The sequence below is a fragment of the Pelophylax lessonae genome (genome assembly GCF_965119305.1).
Source record: "Pelophylax lessonae genome assembly, chromosome: 4".
NCBI lineage: Eukaryota > Metazoa > Chordata > Amphibia > Anura > Ranidae > Pelophylax > Pelophylax lessonae.
The window spans coordinates 566311506-566335275 of record NC_138771.1 but is presented as its reverse complement, the minus strand read 5'-3'; the positions used below and the strand labels follow the sequence as shown (position 1 = coordinate 566335275).

Sequence of the window (23770 nt, the reverse complement as noted above, 5' to 3'; positions counted from 1 at the left end):
AGCAAACACTTGATGGAAATCATTAAAGACATTAAGATAGAGGAGAATGACATTCTAGTGGGAGTAGATGTCAATTCACTATATACAAATATAAAACAAGAACACGCATTGAGAGCTGCCAAATGGGCCTTAGATCAAACTGAAATAAAAACGAAACAAAAAGAATTCTTATTACAAGGATTGGACCTCGCAATGAGCCATAATTATTTTTGGCATGAGAAAAAATACTACAGACAAAAGAAAGGAGTAGCCATGGGAGCAAAATATGCTCCCTCAATAGCTAATATTTTTATGCGGAAGTGGGAGAGCGAGCAAATTTTTAACAACAGACCAAAAGAGCTTTTGAGCTACAAGAGATACATAGACGATATTTTTATCATTTGGAGGGGCACTCAGAACTCATTAAATCAGTTTTTAAATTATATGAGTAATAACCACTATGATATCTCTTTCTCCCACACTAGTAGCCCCGAAAGTATTAATTTTTTAGATTTGAGTATTTTTAAGGATTTTAACAGACTTTGCACTAAGACTCATTTTAAAGAAGTAGATGCCAATGGTTACATTCCCATAGGCAGTTGTCACCATCCCAGATGGCTGAATACAATCCCTAACAGCCAACTAATGAGAATTAGGAGAAATTGTGATAGAGAAAGCGACTATGAAGAACAAGCTGACTTAATCATTAAAAAATTCCAAGAAAAAGGATACAGAAAGAAAGATCTTGTAAACACCAAAAATAAAGTCAAAAATATTAAAACGGAAGGACTTATTCAAAAAGAGAATAAAAGAAAAGAAAGATTACAGCATGGCCTTTCTGACCAGCTTCTCGAGACAACATACACAAATGGAGAAAATTCTAAAAAAGCACTGGCACCTTCTATTAAAAGACAATGTTCTTAAAACTCTCCTTCCATCCAAGCCACAGTTTATATATACAAAACCCAAAACATTAAGACTGCAGCTAGCTCACAATGTGGTCAATCCACCCACAAAAATAGGGACATTTTGGGATCAGGATGGTTTTTTTAGCTGTGGCAGATGTATGATATGCAGGACCTCCAAATTCAGGAAAAGAAAACATACTACCTTTAAATCTGCTTTTAACGGTAAAACATATCAAATAAAAAAATTCATCACTTGTGCATCCACGCATGTGACATACCTCCTCTCATGCCCTTGCGGGCTACAGTATGTGGGTAGAACCACCAGAGAGCTGAGGATAAGACTTAGGGAACATGTCTCAAACATTAGAAAAGGGTTTAAAAACCACAGCCTTTCCCACCATTTTAAATTGGTCCACCAAAGTAATCCCACCTTATTATCCTTTTGTGCAATTGATAAAATTGAACCCCATTGGAGGGGTGGCAACTTAAAGCAAGCAGTGTCACAAAACGAAACACAATGGATCCACCGTTTGGAAACACTCCAGCCCAAAGGGTTAAATGTGGATGTAGATGTGAACTGCTTTTTATCTGATTGGTAGACTAATTATGTAAAATTATTGATATTAATTCTTTACCTCCCTTAATATTTAACAGGTTTTAATAATAATTTTTAATATTTGATTTATTTTATATATGTTATATATTTTTAATAATGCTCCATCAAAATATTATAACTAGCTTGAGAATTATATTTAATATATATATATATTTTTTTGTGTTAATTTTATTAAAAATACATAAGACCAAAAAACCCCCTCCAGCTCTGTAGAACCCCTCTTTAAAATAATAAGTTTTTATTTTTTATTTTCTCTCCCTTTCTTGATTTTAACAAAATGTATGTTTTATATTAGTTTTTATATTAATTAATATAAATAATTTTTAATAAAGTTAATTTAAAATTATGGTATTTATCCCCGTTAATAAACTATTTAATTATCGATATATTTATAATATAGCACGATATTAGAAATAATCCAAACCCATCTCCATAAATAATAAATAGCTCTAGGAATCACAATAATTTGAGCTATATGAGTTTTATTGTATATTAAAGGAATATTCATTGCGAGTGTATAATAGGATGTTATATTTGTAAACAGGAAGTTACGCCCGGATGTAGAAACGTCCATATATTTTCTAAAAGTCATGAAATAAGCTTATTTTCAATTCTGGTTTAGGTGATTAATATCACTAGACCAACAATAGACATGTTACATATGTTAGATATGAATTTTAAGACCTGTTAAGTTACGTTCCCTAAACAAATCCGGATATGATGTAGGAGAGGTTATAGTATAAAGAGCCTCTGTCAACAGGAAGTGATGTCCTTTGAAGACGCTGTGTGTGACGGCGAAACGCGTTGACGCACTTCCGGTTGCGGACGTAACGTCATTTCCGGTCGGGAACTTCCTGTATGTGGAACGCACGCCAAGAGCGGCGCCACTTGCTTTGTATGATATATGCCATTTTTATTCTTTGATCTTGTAAGTATTCAATCGTATTTTGGGGAATAAAATTATACCTACGTACTTCACGATGTATGGCCCTCTTTTCTTTTAATGGTGGTATCGGGAACGATTTCCATACGGAGGACACATCGGAGGAATTCCATATCTGATCCTGGGCAAATGTGCAATAAAACCAAGGGCTTTTATACTATCCAATTCCGGTGAGTGGGGAACCAAGAGGGCACCTTCACCTCACAAGCACCTTTATTTACTTGGCACTTTGGCACCTTTTTGGATCATCAATAAGGACTTTATTCCACCATTTTTGCACTTTAAATCTCACATTTGAATGTTTATATTTTAGTTTAAATATGCACTTTAAAATATTTCTATAGAAACTTATGCACTTTAATGTGATTAATATATTTTATTATTACATATTGTATTCACATGATATAGATTGATTTAAATAATTTGTAATTTTTTATATTATTTGTTGCTAGCGCTGCATTAATTTGGTTTTATTTATGTTTGACATATAGTCTGTCACTACCATTACCAGAAGTTTTTGTTTTTCCAAAATTACAGTGTAGCACCCTCCTAGGTAAGTGCTAGTGGGAGAGTATAGTTTTTGGCTCTGTCTGCTTATCAGAGGAGCAGCAGGCAAATCTATATTGCTTTCTGTCTACCAGAGAGCAGGATCTGTTAGTGAGGTCTGCTCAGCGTGTTCAGTATGTGATTCATTGAGTCTAGAGAGTGTTTCACACTTGTCCAATGGGGAGGCATGTTGGACAGTGGGAGGAAACCTGACCAATAGATACATAGGCTTTGATACAGTCCTGGCAGAGACAGGCTGTCTCTGTGCATTCTGGGATACTATATAAAAGCCAAGAGCACATGTGCTGCAGGGTCTTTGGCTGGTGAGCAGAGTCCCAGAGGGAGGGTGGCGGCTGCCTCCTCCTCTGTAGCAGTGGCACGTGGCATCAGGAGGAGGTCATCCTGAGGGCCAGAGGAATGGAGCTGAACCCAGAGGTCCAGGAAAGCTGACTGAGGGGGAGTCACTGGAGACCCTAGAAAAATAGTATCATGAGTACAGGGGATCGTGTCAAGGGGTCTGACCTGAGGGTGGAAACTGCGGAGTAGGATAGTTAGTGGATGAGTGTCAGTGGTCAAGAAAGAGGATACTAGGAGAGTGTCCTGAAGATAACTTTAGTTTATCAAGTCATCTGGAAAGAGACTTAACCCTAAATCCACCTACGTCGCAAGGTGTATCAACATATAGATGTCCTCCAAACCTTGTGCATAGTTATTCTGGAGTATACCACTATTCCCTTCCCCTATCCCTAATTTATAAAAAAAAAAAAAAAAAAAAACCAACATACCCCTGGATTAATTATTGAATGAGCCAAGAAGTAAAGTGATAAGACTATGAATGCAAATGTTGCTAGCGGTAACCAGGGGGACCCATAAGTGAAAATTCAGCAGTCCTTAAGGGGACAGTGCTACAACAGCATTATTACTAGTTTATCCAGTCATTAAATCTGTTCTTTTTCTATTTTCTTTATCAGGCTGTCAGCACTAAGCATTTGGCAGGGAGATCATGCAGCAGCGTTGTCTTCCTGTGGACAGGGTAGTCTAAAGATGGCCATAGATTCCCCCATCCACACAAGAAAGGTGGATGAAGGACACCCCTCACTGGGACATTGTATTCTGACAGCAGGATCAGAACCCACTGATAGGCGGCTGCAGAAACTGAGCGCCAAATGTTTTTCAGCTTGTTTGTCAGAAGCCAGTGGTTCCCGCTGCTGTGTCTAAACCAAGGAGGAGGGAGAGAGCCAAGAGGACCACTGATCACGTGCACATCGCTGGATCGAGATCGGGCTCAGGTAAGTATAGGGGGCTGGCGGGAAAGCAGCATAGACCAGGTGTTTTACCTTAATGCAGAGATTTAAACCTTGAACAAAAGCCAACAATTGTAAGCACCCCTGTCACCACGGTTTATCCCAAACCATGTAACTGACACTCTTGCTGGACAGATTGGCCTGTTATAAATGGTTGAAAAACATTGGATCTACATGCAAAATCAGTGCCACTTTTATATCTGCTATGTTATAAATGTGATCTGGTATCTTTTATATCTGTTATGCAAGCCAACTTTGGAAATGTATGTATTATGCAGGCCAGATTCTGGCATTTGTTCTATTGGGATAGAACAAATGACCTTTATACCCATGTATTAGAAATGCACCGAGTATGATATATGAGATTATTTTTTTTTGTTCTTCTAGTGAATTAAATCGGAAGCATGTTCTTGTTATGCTGGTGAATTAATCTAATCCAAAGTGGTTTTCCTGGAGCCACCTAGCAGTCATTGAATTTCACAGAACTGCATTCTCAAGAAGGAAGAAGGGGTCATAACTGACACTAAGGAGGAGATTACAATGGAAAAAAAACCCCGCTTGTTTTGCAAAGCTGTTTCGCTGACTACGCATTACCTGCTTAGTTCAACACTTCAACTTATTTATGGATGCTCAAAGGAAAACTGGTACAAGAAAAAGAACATTGGTGACTACCTTAAAAAATGCAGTTGCCTGGCTGTAATACTTCTACTTTTTTAGTCCTTGATCTAATTGTGCACATCAGGTGTTCTAATAACTACATTTACTGCAGGCCTTTTCTGGGTCAGTGATTTAGAAACTACAGGAGCTGAAAGACACAGTGGGGGAGGGGCCTGCTACTGGCGCTGGCTAGGAGAGAAGCCTGAACCCCGTGGAGCACCCATCCAGCATGCTGACTACAGCAAACACCCGCTCACCTCCCGCTGACCCCGCCGGATCTACCCCTATCAGCCGCCTCTTACCTGCATTGATCACCCACACTACCGCACCGGCTGGGATGTACTGGCGGAGAGGCTGAGGACGGCTCGTTGCAGAGCACGGGGGAGACCTAGGAGGAGGAGACGCAGTAGGGAAGCTGGGAGGACATGTGTGCCCGGCGTGAAGGAGTCCTTGACAAGTAACTCCCCCTGAGTCCCGTGGAGCAACGAAAAGGGCCGTACGATCAGGTGGCTGGAGGAGACAAAGAGCAGTCTGCAGGGCGGATGCAACCGGGGGAGAGGTTATTCGGTAACCTGAAGCCGCCGGGGAGAGGTGAGAGGGGAATTACCACCCCCCTAAGTTTAAAGTTTTAAAGTCTGTTATACGGATATAAAAAAGTAAAAAAATTCAATATGGGACTGATCTGAAAACAAGACTGATGACTATATTAAAATTAACTACACGTCCGGGAGAGGTGTCTTACTCCCCCCCCCCCCTTAAGATTAAAATCTATTATGTGGTTACAATGGAGCAAATGTAAATTTTGAAGTGGGTCTGTCTTAAAGACAAGAGTGAGGAAACAGACTGTATTTAAGCTACAGAAAAGATAACACTGTAAAATTAAAAAAAAAAAAAAAACACCTAGAGACTGCCACACTGCCATTACCTCGGAGAGGATTTTCCAATAACCTCTCCACTCAGGTTTAAAAAAAAAAAAAAAAAAAAACCCTCAGAGACTGTGGAAATAAAAAACTTGGTGGACAAACAAATAAATAAATAAGCCCTCACTAAAATATCTGGAAATTTAGACATCCATACTGTACACAGATACTATACACAGATCTTAAAAAAAAAAAAAAAAAGGGGGGGGGGGCAGGGGGACTGAAAAACGAAGAACAAACCAGCAAAAGATGGAGGTGCAAAGTTACCAAAAATCAGTTCAAGCCCAGCATCAATTAAAAAATACATGACCACTGATATAACAGCAGAAAATGGCGAAAGACAAATACCAACAAAGCCAAAACAAAATACTGAAGGCAATAAAAAGACCCACAAAAACAGAAAAAAAGTGAAGAAAATAGCCATGATCAATCCAACGACAGTGTACAGATGGACAGTGTACAGATGGATAAGAATCCTGATATAGGAGGAGAGGCAGCGCGAAGTGTTAAAGATCAATCACCTACGAAAGCTGAAATGAGGGAGAGGTTTTCAAACCTAGAACAGTCTATTAAAAAAGAAATGGTAATCCTACATGAAGACTTAGGACATGCTAAAATGAGTAGAGGAAGCAGAGAGAAAAACAGACCTCAAAGGAAAAAATCTGAAGACACTTAAAGAGGAAATAAAGGGCCTACAAAAGGCACAAAGAAATATACTCTACAAACTAGAAGACCAGGAAAACAGAGATAGAAGGAAAAACCTAAGAATTAGAGGACTGCCAGAAAATGTGAGTGAGGAAAATTTAGAAAAAAATGCTGGAAATAGTGTTTAACCCTCTACTTGGAAGAGAAATAACAATGAAATTAGAAATTGAAAGAATCCATAGAGTCAGGAAACCACAAAATTCACCAAAAGAGTCTCCGAGAGACGTTGTAGTGAGATTCCACAGATATGATGTAAGAGCTCAAATCTGGGAAAAATGTAAAAGCCGACCCCCCCTTAAATATAAAGAAGCAGAGATACAAGTATATGCTGATCTCTCACAGGAGACACTGGCAAGGAAGAGGATACTCAAACCAATAATAGAAACAATGAAACAACAAAATATCCAATATTATTGGGGGTTCCCGGCATGCCTAGGAGTCAGAAGATAAGGGAGGATAAAAAGACTGAGATTTCCAGAAGAATTGGAGGATTTCTGTGAAAATCTGAAAATTCCTATCCCTGAAATTCCTGAATGGACAGCCATAAGGGGAGACGGATAGTAGAGACGGGGGGGAGGGATAGACCGGTGGGGGAGGGGGAGGAGGGGGGTGACGGGAAAAAGACCTACAAGAACTGGATGGAACGCTGGGGATTCAAGCAATTATAATCCCACACGACATCATGGGAGATGTAAGGGGAGTCAGGCGTTCAGGTGCAGAGTCCCACCCCAGGGAAAAAAAGTCGATACAAGGAGGGAGGAAGTGGTTCGACTGGAAAGGCCCAAAGGGAGAAGGCCTAGAAACCCATGGGAACTTGGGAGAGGGGGGTGGGGAGGGGGGGTTTGGGAAGGGGGGAAGGAAGGAGGAGGGGAAGAGTAGTCTGTAGTCTAGTGTATCCACCCCATTCTTTTTTTGTAGTTAAGTCGGATTTCCCTCTGTTCTCCGGGGAAGAGTGTAACACCTCCTTTAACCTTATAAACAATGACAGAAATTAGTTATGCAACATACAACATTAGAGGTCTGAATTCCCCTGAGAAGAGACAGAAAATCCTGAAAGAAAATAAAAATATGGGAGCTGATCTAGTTTTCCTCCAGGAAACCCATATACTATATTCATCTAATATCAGACTGTACTCAAAAGATCACCCCACTTGGTACTACTGATTCTACAACAAAAAAAATAAAAAATCAAAAAGGGGTGGCTATTGGGTTCGCCAGAGGAACCCAATTTGTCTTAGAAGAGAAGATGGTAGACCATGAGGGAAGATTCCTTTTCTTGAAAGGGAAACTCCATACTAGGGAGGTGACTCTAGTAAATGTATATTGCCCAAATGACAAACCTATGGGATACCTTGGGAAAATTCTAGACAAACCAATAGAATTTAGAAAAGGGAGAGTGATATTAGCGGGAGATTTCAATTTTTGTCTTGACCCAGAAATGGATTGTACGTCGGCCGTACAGAGGAGTAGAGCAATACATTTGAAATCCATCAAATGTCAATGTCAATTATTGGACATTTGGAGGGTGCTTCACCCGAAAGAACGAGACTATGCGTTCTACTCCTCTGTACATAAAATACATTTGAGGATTGATTACATTATGATAGACCATAGAGGGATTGAATCGGTGACGAGGCTAAAATAGGGATCAAGACCTGGTCAGATCACGCACCAGTCAAAATAAAGCTGAAGACATCATGGGAACAACTAAAAACAAATACATGGAGATTAAATGAGGAATTGCTAAGGGAAAATAATGGGGAGAAGAAATTAGAAAAGAATTAGAATTTTATTTTCATACTAATGAAAATGAAGAAACCCCAAAAAACATACTTTGGTAGGCACAAAAACCTACATGAGGGGGATCTTAATTTCTAAAGGGTCAAGAAGAAAAAAAGAGAGAGTAGCACACAAAGAAAAATTGATAAAAGAGATCCATGAATTCGAACAAAACCATTAAAATACTCAGACGGTTGAGATCCAGCACCAGCTAGTAATAAAAAGAGAAGAATTAAAAGAATTACTAGAACAAGAAATCAGACAGGAGATCAGGAAAGTTACTAAAGAAAATTACCAAGGGAACAATAAGATCGGGAAGAAACTTGCGAAGATTATTAAAAAAAAAAGAAAGTGAAAAATTATATAGAGAAAATGAAAGATACTAAGGGTGAAATGGTATATTCAACAGCCGACATAGCAAAAAGTATTTCAGGAGTAATACGGGAAACTTTACAATATCAAAGATCCAGGAGGAGAGAAGGACTTGACTAAAATAGAAAAAAATCAAATAATACCTGAAAGATGCAAATCTACCTAAAATACAACAAGACAAATTAGATCAACTAGAAGCCCAAATCACAGAAGAAGAGATAAACATAGCCCTTAAAACTACACCCACAGGGAAGAGCCCTGGACCAGACTGGTTTACGGTAAACTATTACAAAAGTCATAAATACCTATTAACCACTTGCCTACTGTGCACTTAAACCCCCTTCCCATCCAGGCCAATTTTCAGCTTTCAGCGCTGTCACACTTTGACTGACAATTGCGCGGCCATGCTACACTGTACCCATATGAAATTTTTATCATTTTTTTCACACAAATAGAGCTTTCTTTTGGTGGTATTTAATCATCTCTGGGTTTTTCATTTTTTACAAAAAAAAAAAAGAATAAAGACAGAAAATTTTGAAAAAAAAAAAAAAAAGTTTTTCTTATTTTCTGCGAGTAAATTTTGAAAATAAATTTTTCTCCTTCACTGATGTGCGCTGATGAGGCGGCACTGATAGGCTGCACTGATGAGGTGGCACTTATGGGCACTGATGAGGTGGCACTTATGGGCACTGATGAGGTGGCACTTATGGGCACTGATGAGGAGGTACTAATATGCCGCACTGATGAGCACTGATAGGCGGCACTGCTGGGCACTGATAGGCGGCACTGCTGGGCACTGATAGGCGGCACTGCTGGGTACTGAGAGGCGGCACTGATGGGCACTGGCGGATGGCACTGATGGACACTGACGGGTGGCACTGATGAGCACTGATGGGTGGCACTGATGGGCAGCACCATCAGTGCCCACACTCAGTGCCCATAGTGCTGCCAGTCAGTGCTCATCAGTGCCTAGATGAGCAGGCACTGATGGGCACTGACTAGCAGCACTATGGGCACTGATTGTGGGCATTGATGGGGGGCACTGATGGCGGGCACTGTGGGCACTGATGGCGGGCACTGTGTGTGTTTTTTTACCTTTAGTAATCAGGGCACTGGTGATCAGTGCCCTGATTACATTGCTGTGTGTTCCCGGTGGCTGACGGCTCCCCCTCCTTCCTCACACGCAGGCTCTGTGTGAGGAAGGAGCGCAGGCGAGGAGAGATGATCTCATATGTTTACATATGAGATCATCTCTCATTGGACGGCTTAATCACGTGGTGAATGGCCGCTGTGATTGGCCATTCACCACAATCTGTGATCGGCCGTGTCCAAGGGACACGGCCGACACAGATTCTCCCCGATGCGCGCTTGCGGGAGCGCGCGGGGGGGCGTATCACTGGGAGGCCGTTTAAAAACGGCCTCCCGAAAATTCAAGTCCGCGCTGCAGCCGTATATAGGCTGTAGCGCGGATGGGAGCAGGTTAATACCTAAATTAAAAGATTATTTTAATAGACTAGGGCAAGAGTATGGTATGAGTAAGGAAGCCCTCTTGGCATCAATTACAGTAATCCTGAAAGAAGGAAAAGATGCGACTGTATGTTCAAGCTATAGACCCATTTCACTCTTGAATATCGATACAAAACTCTTGGCAAAAGTGTTGGCAACCAGAATTAAAAACTTAATGGAAGAATGGGTCCATAAGGACCAAGCAGGATTTATACCTGGGAGACAGGGCAGAGATAACGGTGTAAGAACAATTCTGTTGATACAGCAGATGGCTAAGAGTGGATCCCAAGGATTGATCCTGTCGATAGATGCTGAGAAAGCATTCGACAGAGTCAGCTGGGATTTCATGATGGGAACTGTGGAGGAACTGGGAATTGGAGAGAAAATGATGGCATGGATAAAAACACTCTATGGCCAGCCTACTGTGAAGGTGAAAGTAAATGGGGCCCACTCGGAGCCATTTGGGATGTCTAACGGAACAAGGCAGGGATGCCTGCTGTCCCCGTTATTGTTCGTCCCTTCATTAGAACCTCTCTTAGCGACAATTAGGAAGAACCCAGATGTGAAAGGAATAGAGGTGGGAGATGTGGAACATAAGATTGCCGCATTTGCGGACAATCTGTTGCTGTACATCTCCAGACCAAGGCTAACCCTGCCAAATGTACTAGAAAGTTTGAAAAAATATGGAGAATTATCGAATCTAAAAATCAACCCCGCTAAATCAGAGGTACTAAATATTAACGTAAAAAAACAAGAAGTAGATAAACTAAAACTGGAATTCCCCTTTACTTGGAAAAATCAAGGATTAAAATATTTAGGAATTATCCTAACCAAAAAAAACAGAAAGACTTTATAAAGGAAATTACATCCCGCTATTAAATGAAATAAAAAAAGAGCTTAATAGGATATCGCATAGACCGCGTTATCATGGATAGGGAGAATAAACATAATAAAAATGGCAATCCTACCAAAAATAACCTATACATTTCAAATGTTACCTATTTCGATTCCTCAGATGTATTTACAACTTAAAAATCTTTAATAACTAGATTTATCTGGAAAAGAGGGAAACCCAGAATACAATATGCAGTACTTATTAAGGGCAAAAACCAAGGGGGCCTAGCAGCACCAGATTTAAAAAAATATTACGACGCAACACTACTTTCACGAGAACTGGAATGGGGGAAAACAAAAAGCAAGAAAAGCTGGGTAGAAATAGAATACACTAGGAGTCACACTCACTTAGGAAAAATTATATGGATACCTGCACAATACAGGAAATTAAGCCCTAATACACACCTGATCACAATTCAAGCACTTAGAATTTGGGACTTAACTCACAAAAGAAAGTGGAAATACAATTCGCCATTAATTCCTTTAAAAAACACTAATTATTTCCCACCAGGTCAAGAAATAATGGGAGGAAAGTGGATAGGAGATGAGGATGCACATTTGAGGGATATCATAGATAATTAGCAAATACACATACTTGAAAAATTGGAAAATCGATGAGTGGCGATACTGCCAGCTGAAACACTTTGTGGCTTGCCAAAACTGCGGAGAATGGGAGAAGATTTGCTCCCTTTTGAGCAGATCTGTTCCTCAGAGAAATATGAAAATAAAATATCAAATATATACAAAATTCTGGTGGATTTGATAGGACCAGCGGTCCCGCCATTCATCAACAAATGGGAGAGGGATTTGGGATCAAGAAATAAAGGCTTTCACTTGGGAAAAAGTTTAAAATGAATACATAGTTCTACAGTAGATATGAACACAGTGGAAATAAATTACAAATGTATTGCAAGATGGTACATCACTCCTGATAAAGCCCATAGTTACCAAAAAGAAAAATCAAAAAATTGCTGGAGGGGTTGCCCAGAAGTAGGTACAATGGCCGATCTTTGGTAGAATTGCCCAAAAATTAAAAAGTACTGGAAGGAAATTCTGGGTCTAATTAAAAAAATCACGAAAATCCCGGAAGAACCCTGGTATTGCCTATTTCATGGTATCAAAAATTCCATTAGGCAATATAAAGTAACACTAATACCCCATCTGATGAATGCAGCAAAAGGATTAATCCCGTTATTGTGGCAAAAGGAAGAGGCCCCGACTATGGGAGATTGGGTACATAGAGTAGAGAGAATAAGAACATTAGAATACCTAAGGGAATGGGATGAGGACGAAATAGAGGAGGTGGGTGACATATGGGAGAACTGGAGGGAGTTTAAGACAACAAGAGAATACACCAAATGGAGTGGAGAAAAAGAGAAAGATAACTAGTACAGAAGAGGGGGGGGGGGGGGGGAGTATTAAAAGGGAAGGGAAAAGTCATATGATTGGAAAATTGAAGTTTTTACTGTGTGAAAAATATTTGTATGTTTTCTCTTCTTTTTGGAAAATAATAAAGAAATAAAAAAAAAAAAAAAAAAAAAAACAAGAAACTACAGGAGCTAAAAGACAGCTAGGAATTTTGACAATTTTCAGATGGAGGCCAACAATGACAGACCATACATTTCAATCATGACCGTTGTCCTTTAGGGCAAAAAAAAAAATTACAGTTGGAATATATCCGATTTCAACTGTCCAAGAACAAACAGGTAATATACTGCAGCCTAAAAAGGGACAGATATGTGGTGGCTGCAATTTTTTAATGGTTTTATATCTGGTAATCCTGACAGTATCACACTTCCTGTCCTACAGTGACAACACTCTCTCACTGTGCTGCATCTATGGAGAAGCAATGTCATACTAGAATGATTTTACTGCTGAACTCCCACTCTTCAGTTCTCTTTAACACTGGTGGACACTCTGCCGATTGCGAGCCTATTGGGCTGCCTGCGCAGAGGAAGGAGAGGGGGGGGGGGGTGCGAGCGCCAGCTGATTACACAGAGCAGTGTTCTTCTTGCTGGGCACTGGTCAGTGCTGCATTGGATGGGCACAGCTGAGCCCTGCATTCTTTATGTAGCGCTCTCCTTGGTGCTACTTAGCCCTGCATTCTTTATGTAGCGCACTCCTGAACTCTGCATCCTGTTTTTTCTCCATCTTATGTTCATAACATTTGGTAGTCATATCTCCAAAAATTCTAAGTAGTATCTTTTTTTTTTTTTTATCGCATGGACGAAATGTGAGAAATAATGTATATATCATACAATCATTCCATAAATGCATAACACACACTGCATATATCATTTGAGGAAAATATGCTTATAAAATACTTTACCATTTGTCAATAAAAAATGTCCCCGGATTTAATTTTAAAAATCTGATCACATTACCTTAAGAGTGCTACCCTTTGAAATCCTTCCAGAAATGAGAGCAAGTTCCCTTCCTGCCTGGCAGGATCCCATATACAAGGTGGGCGAAGTTTAGTTTAGGGAGTGGGCTGCTAGCCATGCAAAGTAGTGGCATGAGGTGAGCAACATCCAGTAGCTGAGAAGTTACCCTTCCATTCTGCTAGCGGGGTTCTCTTGGAGATGTAGAGAACCATGTTTGGCCGGTTGTATACTGCAATTCCTCTGTAAAGAAGAGGTTTATCTAATGTTGCATACGCAGTAGAAGGAGTGAGAGTGTAGAAGTTTCAGTGATGCCACCTGGCTGCCAAGACATCGAGGAAGTTGGTCAAGCGACCTAATACTCCTGGAATGAGGGAGTACAGCAGCACAAATAGAAGGGTGGGCAGAGGATCCAGTCACCTGCCCCCACCCACTCATCCAGAGAGAGAGAGTATAGTCTATAGAGCAAGAGTTGGTATGCTCGAGAAGGTTAGTCTTATGTTATTGGTACCCCGGCTGCTGCTATGATCACTAATTGGCAGGCTGTCACCCGCTAACAAGCTGCAATACATTACATTTTTATTCTTGGTTTTACAAACACTGTAAATATAAAAAAAAGATGGCAGACTAATTGCTTTGAGAAAGATACTGATTTGTCCCCTTCAATGAACCCAATTCGTGTCCCCAACAATATTTTGCACAGTAATGTTCCAATAATTAAACTCTTTGAAGGGTAAGCTTATTTTAAAGTTATATTGGCCTTAAGCACAGTTATATTGGCCTTAAGCACAAAGCAGAAAAATGGGCAAATCAAGTTTTTCTGTTTTGATTATGGAATGATATCTAAAGTGTATTTGTTTGTGACACTAAGCAAAATGTATTTGAAGCATGGGGTAGAGGTGTTTCTATAGATAGGCAAGACTTGGTATGACTTATTGTGCAACACATCATACAAGACAACGGTCTGGCACTGTTCCAATAACAATGGCCCAGGACCATCTAAAGGGAACTTCACAAAAATGAAATGTATAGTTCCAATTTACAGAATAAAGGAAGGATGACCCAGCTAAGTGTAGTATCCCAAAATATCAGATTTTATTATTGTATTAAAAACACACAAGAGTAGTAATAAAACTGGCCCATCTGTGAATTGATTTCACAGAGCCTGTCACTACTCTGAAGATAGCAGCCACGGGTGCCTCCCTAATTATTTCCTTTGTTATCCACCATGGATTTTGGACTATGTATGGACTTGTCAATTACCTTAGTACACCCAGGTATCCCAATTAGATTTATTCTAGCCAGCTGGATTTTATAGACAACCAGAATTTACTCTCTCCTTACAATAGTTACAATTTACAGCTATACTGAAAATCTCCCCAATGTGAAGCCCTATTCCTCCACAAGAAGCATCAACATTCATACTAATATTTGGCTACGTCTGCATTATGGAAAATTTACGGAACAATCGTGCAAACTGCGGCTCCCAACACCTGGTCATAGGATCAGATGACATATCTGTACGGCTGACAGAATAAGAACTAAAAAGCAAATGGCACATGTGGGTGCACTGATGTTGCACGTGGTGTACATTAAATCAGGTTACCACATACATACCCCTGACCCACAGTATCGTCCCATCCTGGGGGATCCCTCAGTTGGTCCATCATACAGCTCTATATAATCATATCCACAGTCTTGTTCCTCCTCCAGCTCAAAACTCTGGAAGACCAGTTCTACTCCATACTGTCCCTCAGACACGATGTGCCATATACACTCTGTTGCGGATGGATGTATATCATCTCCAAACTTGGCATGGGAGTACAGATCCTTAGTTCGAACTTCTGCCTGCAGCGTTCCTCCACACTCTGTGAACATAAATATTGTAGATAATAATCAACCATTACAGTGTCACGATGGCTAGATCTAGATTTTAGAGGCAAGTTTGTGGTGTGTGACTTTAAGCCTGTCCCATAGGCACTGGTGCAAGGTTAGAAAGGGAGTCCAAAACAATCAAATTCCCAACCAGGGCATTCTCCCCAACCAACAGCGGTTTGAACCATGAGCCTGAGCCCATATCATAGCTTAACTTGGGATGTGTTAAGAAGAAAGCCACTGCACAACAGAGGCATCACTGGTGTCCACATTTGTTAGGAAGGATGACCACAAGCCTGACATTGAAAGCCCTCATCTAGGACTGCCCCTCTAATGCGTTTAACCCATAGGGTTTCGTTCTACATCTCTAAACCCAACAGGTGACATCTGTAGAGGGGCTGTCCTTTACACAGGCTGTCAAGTGAAGTTTGTGGATATCCTTCCCAATAAATGTGGACACCAGTGATCCCTCTGTTGTTAAGTGGCTTTCTTCTTAGCACATCACAAGTGAAGCTATGATATGGGCTTAGGCTCATGAATCTCTTGAATCCCCAGCACCCGGATTTTAAGTGGCAGTGAGGAGAAGCAGTTTATTTTTACATCCATTCACTGGTGATGTGTTAGTTCTTGTAAATAGGAGCATCTGAAAAGGGACCTCAGCACATGTGTTTTGCAGGGCCCATAGCAATTGGCAATCTTCGGATTGCTAAACATATAAAAGGAGAAGTATGATTAGTTGCTATGGGTTACTCCACCTTAAACCTCTTTACTGCTCTTTGGACAATAGTGCATAGTCATTACCCTCACAGATATCCTATGTTTTGTTAAAGATGGCAAAATATAAAGGACACATTTTTAAGCAGATTTGTTTTTAGTAATACATCCTTAAATTTGATTTATTGAATACATGTAAGCAGCACAAAAAATAGGTTTGACCTGGTATCAGCTTCTTTCAGTATGTGTATAGCAAAAAGTGGGGGAGGGAGAAGCATTACAAGAAGCCAATTGGCTGTGCTGCAGTACAAGGAACATGCCAATAGGAGCAGAGAGCAGAGTGACAGAGAGGTGAGCTTATCAGTCTGGCGTTTCTCCTTTCACTATCCAGTCACAGGGTGGGGTGCAGAATGAACCTGTGTCAACGAATTACAGAATAGAAAACTCATATCTCTGCCCCTGCCGGATAGGGCTGTGCAGTGTGGCAGAGTGTAAATGTCAAGACTGGGTGTACAGAAATACAAATCCTTTAGTAGGCAAAACAGCTCCTTTAAAATGCATTTCATCTGTGTCTTTAGCAGTTTGCCTGATTGGGCACATGAAAGGATTTTATTCAGTAGCTAGGGTTGGGATAAGTCTGGGAATACCAATCTCTGGATTCCAGAACAACTGATTCCACAACATGGGATCACTGGACTGTGATAATTGGAGTCGGCGTAACATTGACATTGTTCCTCCTCCTTTACATACATCAGTATGAAGTAAGATTTCTAACATTTACCCAATGTTCGAAATCTACTAACAGGGACAGGGAAACTATCTGATTAAGTTGAGGAACCCGGAACTTATTCAATAATAAGACAACTTTCTTTTATTCTTTTCAAGGTCCTCTCCGCTGATCGGAAATGGTAATGGATGCTGGTCATCAGAGGTCCCCAGCAAGTGTCAACATCAAGAGCTTACTGAAAAAACATTGTGGGAATTAACAGGATGGGTTAAAGGTTTTCTCAATTAAATAAAAGAAACGGATAATGCCTCCCGTCCCTTAGTGTTGACGGTAGGCGGGGGTATCCTGCCTCTCCCCCTTGCAATTCTGTTAATTGGTCACTGCTCTGGTGGCCCAAGGCATCCAGTACTTCTCACGTTTTCTCCAGCTTGGCAGAAAACTTACAATGCAAAGACTTTTTATTAACTGCAGACACTCTGTCGCCTTGCATTTTAGCTTTAGAAAGTTGGCACATTCCAAATGCTCTGGACTACTGAGTCGAGATCAATTAGCAGACCAGTTGGGTTGTGGGGGATCCCCTGGACAAAGCTAAAAGCACAAAAAAGGATTTTGCCAGTTTTTTCAGGACTTAAAAAGAAAAAAAAAATCATTGTTACTATAGTGTATTAAAACAGCAGACTAAATAGCCCAGTCTAGGCTTCCTTTTGCCTTGACCAATACAAAGGCCCTTCTAAGGGATTTACACAGTGTTCTCCGGATAACTGGGAAATGTATAAACCCCTGAATGTTAGTTTACATTATGTTCCCTATATTCTACTCTTGTGGTCTAGTAATGCATCTCTTTTCTTTAAGTAAAATAATACAAATTGTACTGCCTAGAAATCCCATTCTATCCTATGTGGCTGGTTCACAATTATGCACTGCAGTTTAGTATGTTCTTAAAGTGATATTAATAAAGACGTTTTTTATATTTAGAAGTATAAAAAAGAGGTTATACTTACCTGCACTGTGCAACATTACAGAGCGCAGTGTCTTATCTCCTCTTTTTCAGTCACCTGCTGTCGATCCCCGCTACTCTTTCCTACAGGTGCGCTCCACAGTTGGGCTGTGTGAAGCCTTAGAAACACACAGCTCAGCCACATCCCTCTTCCTCCTCAAAGGATTTGACTGACAGCAGCAGGAGTGTAGGTCTCCTACGGTTCTCAGTTTATCTAAAGAGGGAGGAGGGAGTAGCGGTGCTGCAAAGAGGACAGTGCTGGCTTGGTGTAGGAGTCAGGTAGGTGTTTAGGGAGGGGGCGCACAAGTAGCAGGACTTTTTTTTTTACCCTGATGCAGAAAATGAATTAGGGTAAAAAAAATTCGAACCATTTGCCATGTTGCCATTCTCTCTGCAATGCACACACAGGTGTGAATGAGCCCCTATTCTGACTATACATGATACAACCTGATTGTACAGTCGTCTTTGGATCTATGTAGTGCAATAGCCTGCCTTATTGGAACAAATTAAAAAAGTGGTCGTTAAAGCACATGTAAACACAAAAAAAAAAAATGTAACCTATGTAAAGGGTCTTTGACCCAAGCATTACATATTCCCGATATGGGTCTGCTTTACCGTGTACCTGTATGAAAAATGTATACCATTCTTTTTATATTGCTTCCTTTGTGTGAAATCCCTGGTGTTCCTGCCAGTCCCTCTGCTTTCCCATTAAAAACTGACCACACTAAGCAGAACACACCGTGGTCATTTCTCTAACTGTGTAGGGAACTCAGCCTGCTCTCCTTCAAGGATTACACTTGTTCTGACAAATCCCCTCTTGTACAGCCTTTCACTGAAAATATCAGTGTGCTGCAGTTTCTCCTCCCACTAGCTCTTATGAAGCTGAGAACAGAGGGAATGTAGAAGAAGATGTTTGCATTTCATTTCAGCTCACAAAAGTGAAAAGAACACTGCATGTCTGGCAAGATCAATGGGTATTTTCTGTACTTGCTGAAAATGTTCTTAGTCTGAAAAAAGAAAACTAATACAACTACCATATCTAAGGACTGGTAGACTGCAATAGATTACATTTTTGTTTTAAGGATTAGATAGGTCTTAATTGCCTGAACATTACACAGTTTTTGTAAACTTAACAGAGATCAGATAGTAAAGGGAATGGTCAGTTTTATTCAAATGCACCAGAAACGGCCTCAGAATGAGCCTCTCTGGGGGACCTCCATATACTATACCTAAGAAACCTAACTGGCACCTCACAGTTTGAAGTAGCTCATTTTTCAAAAGGTGCTACTGAATCTACAAAATTCTCACTCCATAGCAGAGATGGAGCCTGGCAATTGCGGAAACAGACCTTAGTTCTGCTGCTTACATTTGAAAGCATATTACAATTCCTCTGGACAGGGAGAGAGTGACTAGCAAACAACTTCTACAATGCTGTAATGATTTTGATCACTGTGTGCCCAAGAAACCTAAATTCAAGTAAGAGGCACCTTTTCCAACAATATAAAGGCCAACAAAATGATGTTGCCCATGCTACTCACCTGTTGTCAGCTCTGCCAGGAATCCCTTTTTCTGTACGGAATTGTCAGAGACAAATTTCACAAACATGCTGCTCCCTGGAGCAATGATGGGCTCTGGGACCTTACTGCCACATAACCGTTTTAAGACAGGGGACTGAGCATCAACACCAGCGTAAACCTCAACATGATCATACATACATTCCTGATGAGATTCTAGATCTACCTCCTTCACCACCTGGAAAAGCAGAAGAAACATTACCGCATGAAGCGGCGATGCACAGTATGAGTTCTCAACAGATATAAAACAGAACTTTGCACTTTAAATACATAGTTAATATGTACAGTGCATTCAAAAAATATGCAGACCCCGTTCACTTTTTTCAATTTGGTTATGTTGCAGCCTGATACTACAGTTGTTCAAAATATTTTTTCTCATTAATTACACAAAGTAACCCATAATGACAAAGTGAGAACAGAATTTTAGAAAGGTCTGCAAATGTATGAAAAAGGAAAAACTGAAACAATGGGATTTTTGTACTTAACGTAAATTCCGTTTCTCTGAGTTCATCCACGGACACAGCACTCCATGAATCATAACTAGTGGGTTATATTGCCCCTCCAGGAGTAGGACTAGGCAGAACAAAAAAACACCAGGCTACGCCCATGGGCCGTCCTCAGCTGGTATATAACCCCCCTCTCTGCTCTAGGTAATCAGTTTAGTAGCAAGCAGTATTAGAAGTATCAGTTCCAGGGGGGTGACTTATCGAGACACGGTGACCCTTTGCACTGGAAATCATTGACCCTTCCTGCTCCTTGAGTCATAGTTTTATACCTTTCTGGCCTGCTTTGGACCTGTACACAAAGTTATATTATCCCATGTGGAATATGCTTATGGTTGTCTTTGCTGCCTATTGTTTGTTTTCACCGGTTTACCTTAAAATATTATATTCTTGCAAACCGTTCTATGCATACCCTGTACTGTACACTGTAATTTTAGATGAAGAAATTATAAAAAAAAGTAGTATCAGAACTCCATAGGGGGGTGGGTGCTGTGTCTGTCGATGAACTCAGAGAAATGGATTTTACGGTAAGCACAAAAATCCCATTTTCTCTTTCGTTCATCGACGGACACAGTGATCCATAAATCATAACTAGTGGGATGCCCAAAAGCAGTGCCAAAAGGAAAATAAGGGGTGGGGAAAAATAACCCAAAGCTAAACATAAGAGCACTTAACCAGGACACAGGAGCCCCGTCTGAAAAATAAAGGTTTAAAGAAAAAACACCCCTCAAGAGGGAACAAGCCCTCTTAAACAGCAGCCTGCAAAACTTTGCGGCCAAAAGAAGCATCCGCAGATGCCAAAGTATCTACCTTATATAATTTTGGGAAGGTATGCACGGACGACCAAGTGGCCTCCTTGCAAGCTTGCGATATTGAAGCCTGATGACAGAAGGACCAAGAAGGACTCCGCGCCCGAGTAGAAAGTGTCGTGACAGGGAAAGGTGGAAACTGACCTTTAATGGAATAAGCCTGAGTCACCATCTGTCTGATCCATCTGGAGATGGTAGCCGAAGAAGCAGCCAGCCCTTTTCTTGGTCCATCCGTAACCAAAAAAAAAAGCGAGTCGGACCGCCGAAAAGACTGTAGCTGCCTAATACACCCGAATTGCATGAACCACATCCAAGGTATGGAACGCAAATTCCTTGGAATGCGCTGGCTTGGGACACAAGGCAGGCAACAAAATGTCCTCATTCAAATGGAGGTCAGAGACAACTTTGGGCAGGAATGATGGACAGGGACGAAAAAACACTTTATTCCTATGGACCACCAAATGGGGACTGCGACAGGATAATGCCACCAACTCCGATACCCTGCGGGCAGAGGTAATAGCCACCAAGAAACGTAGACAAGGGAATCAGCCTGGTGGCATCTCGATGGACGGCAGTCTACACATCTATCACCTTCTATGAGATCCTCTTGATGTGACATACTTAATAATTACTGCAATTACCAGTATTTGTAAGTATATCTGCACTTTGTTAATCAGATACAGTGGTTATATATATCAACGCCTCTTTTGAGGAGAGGTGTTCCCATTTTTTTATGTATTTTAGTTGTGAAATAATAAAATTGTTATTTTAAATAAACCCAGTGCCTTTAAAGTCCATGCTTCTCCAACAATCCATTTTCTAGTTAATATGGGATGTGGCACTTAATTACATGTACATGTGCTCAGTTTACTGCTACCTGATAGCGCATTCAATCCAAATGGTCCGCTAAATTAACATAAGCAACGGGGACCTGCTTACCCCCCAGGCACTGGTGCAAAAGCTTGGCCCATTCAGTTAGGGTCTGAGACAAAGCCTGGCCGCAATGCCGAACCAGCCATAGTAAACATGCTGCGTGCCACAGCCTCCGCTTTGTCAGCCGGGTCCTTAAAGGATGGAGATTCACTGTTGGACTAGCCCACTTTTTTTTTAAAAGTGACTCCTCAAAAGGGTAATGTACAGCAAAACGTTTGGGGACCACAAAGGGCAATTTTGGCTGTTCCCAATCCTTACAGGAAAACCTGTCAAAATAAGGCACATAAGGAAACACCTTTGGAGTACAAAGCGACATGTGCGTACCAAACGACACAGCCACATCCGTGGCTACATCAGCTGCATCCTCCATTTTTAAAGTCTCACGCACTGCAGTGATAAGTGCATCTACCAATATTTTTGTATTTGTTGCTGCGACCATGGAAGAGTCATCCTCGCTATCGGATGGATCAGGGGGTGTGATATTAAACCCCCCTAGACAGGCCGTGTCCGCGGCGGCATCAGGCTCCGATTTAGATGAGACAGCCTGAGCAGGGGAAAGTGGGGGATGCTTCCTCCTGGGCCCTTTCCCCCACGCCACTTCCACTTAGGACACTAAGGACATTAAGGACCGCAGGATCACCGTCAGTGCAACCATGGGAAGCTAGGGTTCCGAGAGACCTGCTACCTCCATGAGGGGGTCACTCTGGGAGATGTGACCCTGAGGCTCCATAAGGAAAGGAAGACCTTGCAGTACAAAAACAATCTTTTGGCACCACTAAAGGATCCCCTCAAGGCTCAGGGTACCTATCAGCAGAGAGAGCGAGAGAGATAACAGGGACCCCTAAAGACTCACCCTACGAACTGGAGGAGCACTGAGAATTCGAACCCAGCATCATCATGGATGCTATCCCGGTTCATATGTCCTGGGCACAGGAAGAAGAAACTAAGGAGGAAGAGGAGCTTCGGCATCCCCATGAGGCTTCAGTTGTCTCCAGCATCTCCCAGACTAAGGGAAAATGGCCCCCGTGACATCATCTGCCTACACAAACATGAAAGGTAAAAGTATGGGAATGGCCCTGCCTACTAAATGTGTGTATATGTCAAGACAGGAAAATATGTATAGGTATGTACAATACACAAACAAATATCAATATGCCATAAAACTAGATAGATAAATGATGATCATAGATACAGCTAAAAACTGAATAAGATGTGACACAAAGTGCAAACCTAATAAGGTGTAAACTTAAGAAAGGTGATTAAAGTGCCTATGTGCATAAACATGTTAATAATGGAGATATGATAAAGTGCAAGCATAAATATTGTACCAAATAATCAATAATTAAAGTGTCCAGTGCACATTCAGTGGAATCTATAAGTAATAAATCAATGAGGATAAAAATAAAAGTGCAAACGTAAATAATGCAGCAATTAATCAATAAATAAAGTGACCAGTGCAATAGCAATGAAAATAAAAAAGTAAAGTGACTCAGTGACAGCAAGGAACTATGCTGTATATAGCAAATATAGGTGATGAATAAAAAATGAGCTATGGTGGAAACAGAGATGACCAAACACCACATGTGAAAGGAGGCAAACAGAAGCACTGCACCAAGGAGTGATTGCGGCATTCTGAATTGGAATTGATAAACCTGCTTTAAACTTAAAGCGGAGTTCCACCCTGGATTTGTTTTTTTTTTTTTTAATACCCCCGGGACAGTCAGGGCTAGTGCATTCCACAATGGCTAGCCTCTGATCTGTCCCGGGTTGCACTTACCTGCAAGACAAAATACTTACCTTGCAAACGTCTTGTCCAGCGCTGCCATCTCAGATGTGGGCAGCTTGAAGCCAGCGCGTCCTCTTCGGCGTCTTCTTCCGCCTTCTGTGGTCCCACGATGCTCTGCGCCGGCCCCGACGTCACTTCCGGGTCGCGCGCGTCACCCCTCCACAGCTTCTGGGCATGCCCAGAAGCTGTTTAGAAGGGGATGACGCGCGCGACCCGGAACTGACGTCGGGGCCGGTGCAGGCGCAATGATTCCTGGGAGCTATGACGTCCAGCTCCCAGGAATCATTGCAGAGCCAGGAAGTGACGACGGGCCGCGGCCGAGGAAGGAGGAAGAAGGAAGTA

General features: G+C 41.2%; 1 protein-coding gene across 1 annotated transcript in view; it reads right to left on the bottom strand.

Moving 5' to 3' along the window:
* BMP1 (bone morphogenetic protein 1) overlaps positions 1-23770 on the bottom strand; it is a 216461-nt gene that overhangs the window by 15163 nt on the left and 177528 nt on the right. Inside the window, exons 18-19 of the mRNA XM_082255771.1 lie at positions 19362-19575; positions 15128-15378 (exon numbers count right to left, since the gene is read on the bottom strand). Coding sequence (XP_082111897.1) covers positions 15128-15378; positions 19362-19575 — 465 coding nt within the window. The remainder of the gene's footprint in view (positions 1-15127; positions 15379-19361; positions 19576-23770) is intronic.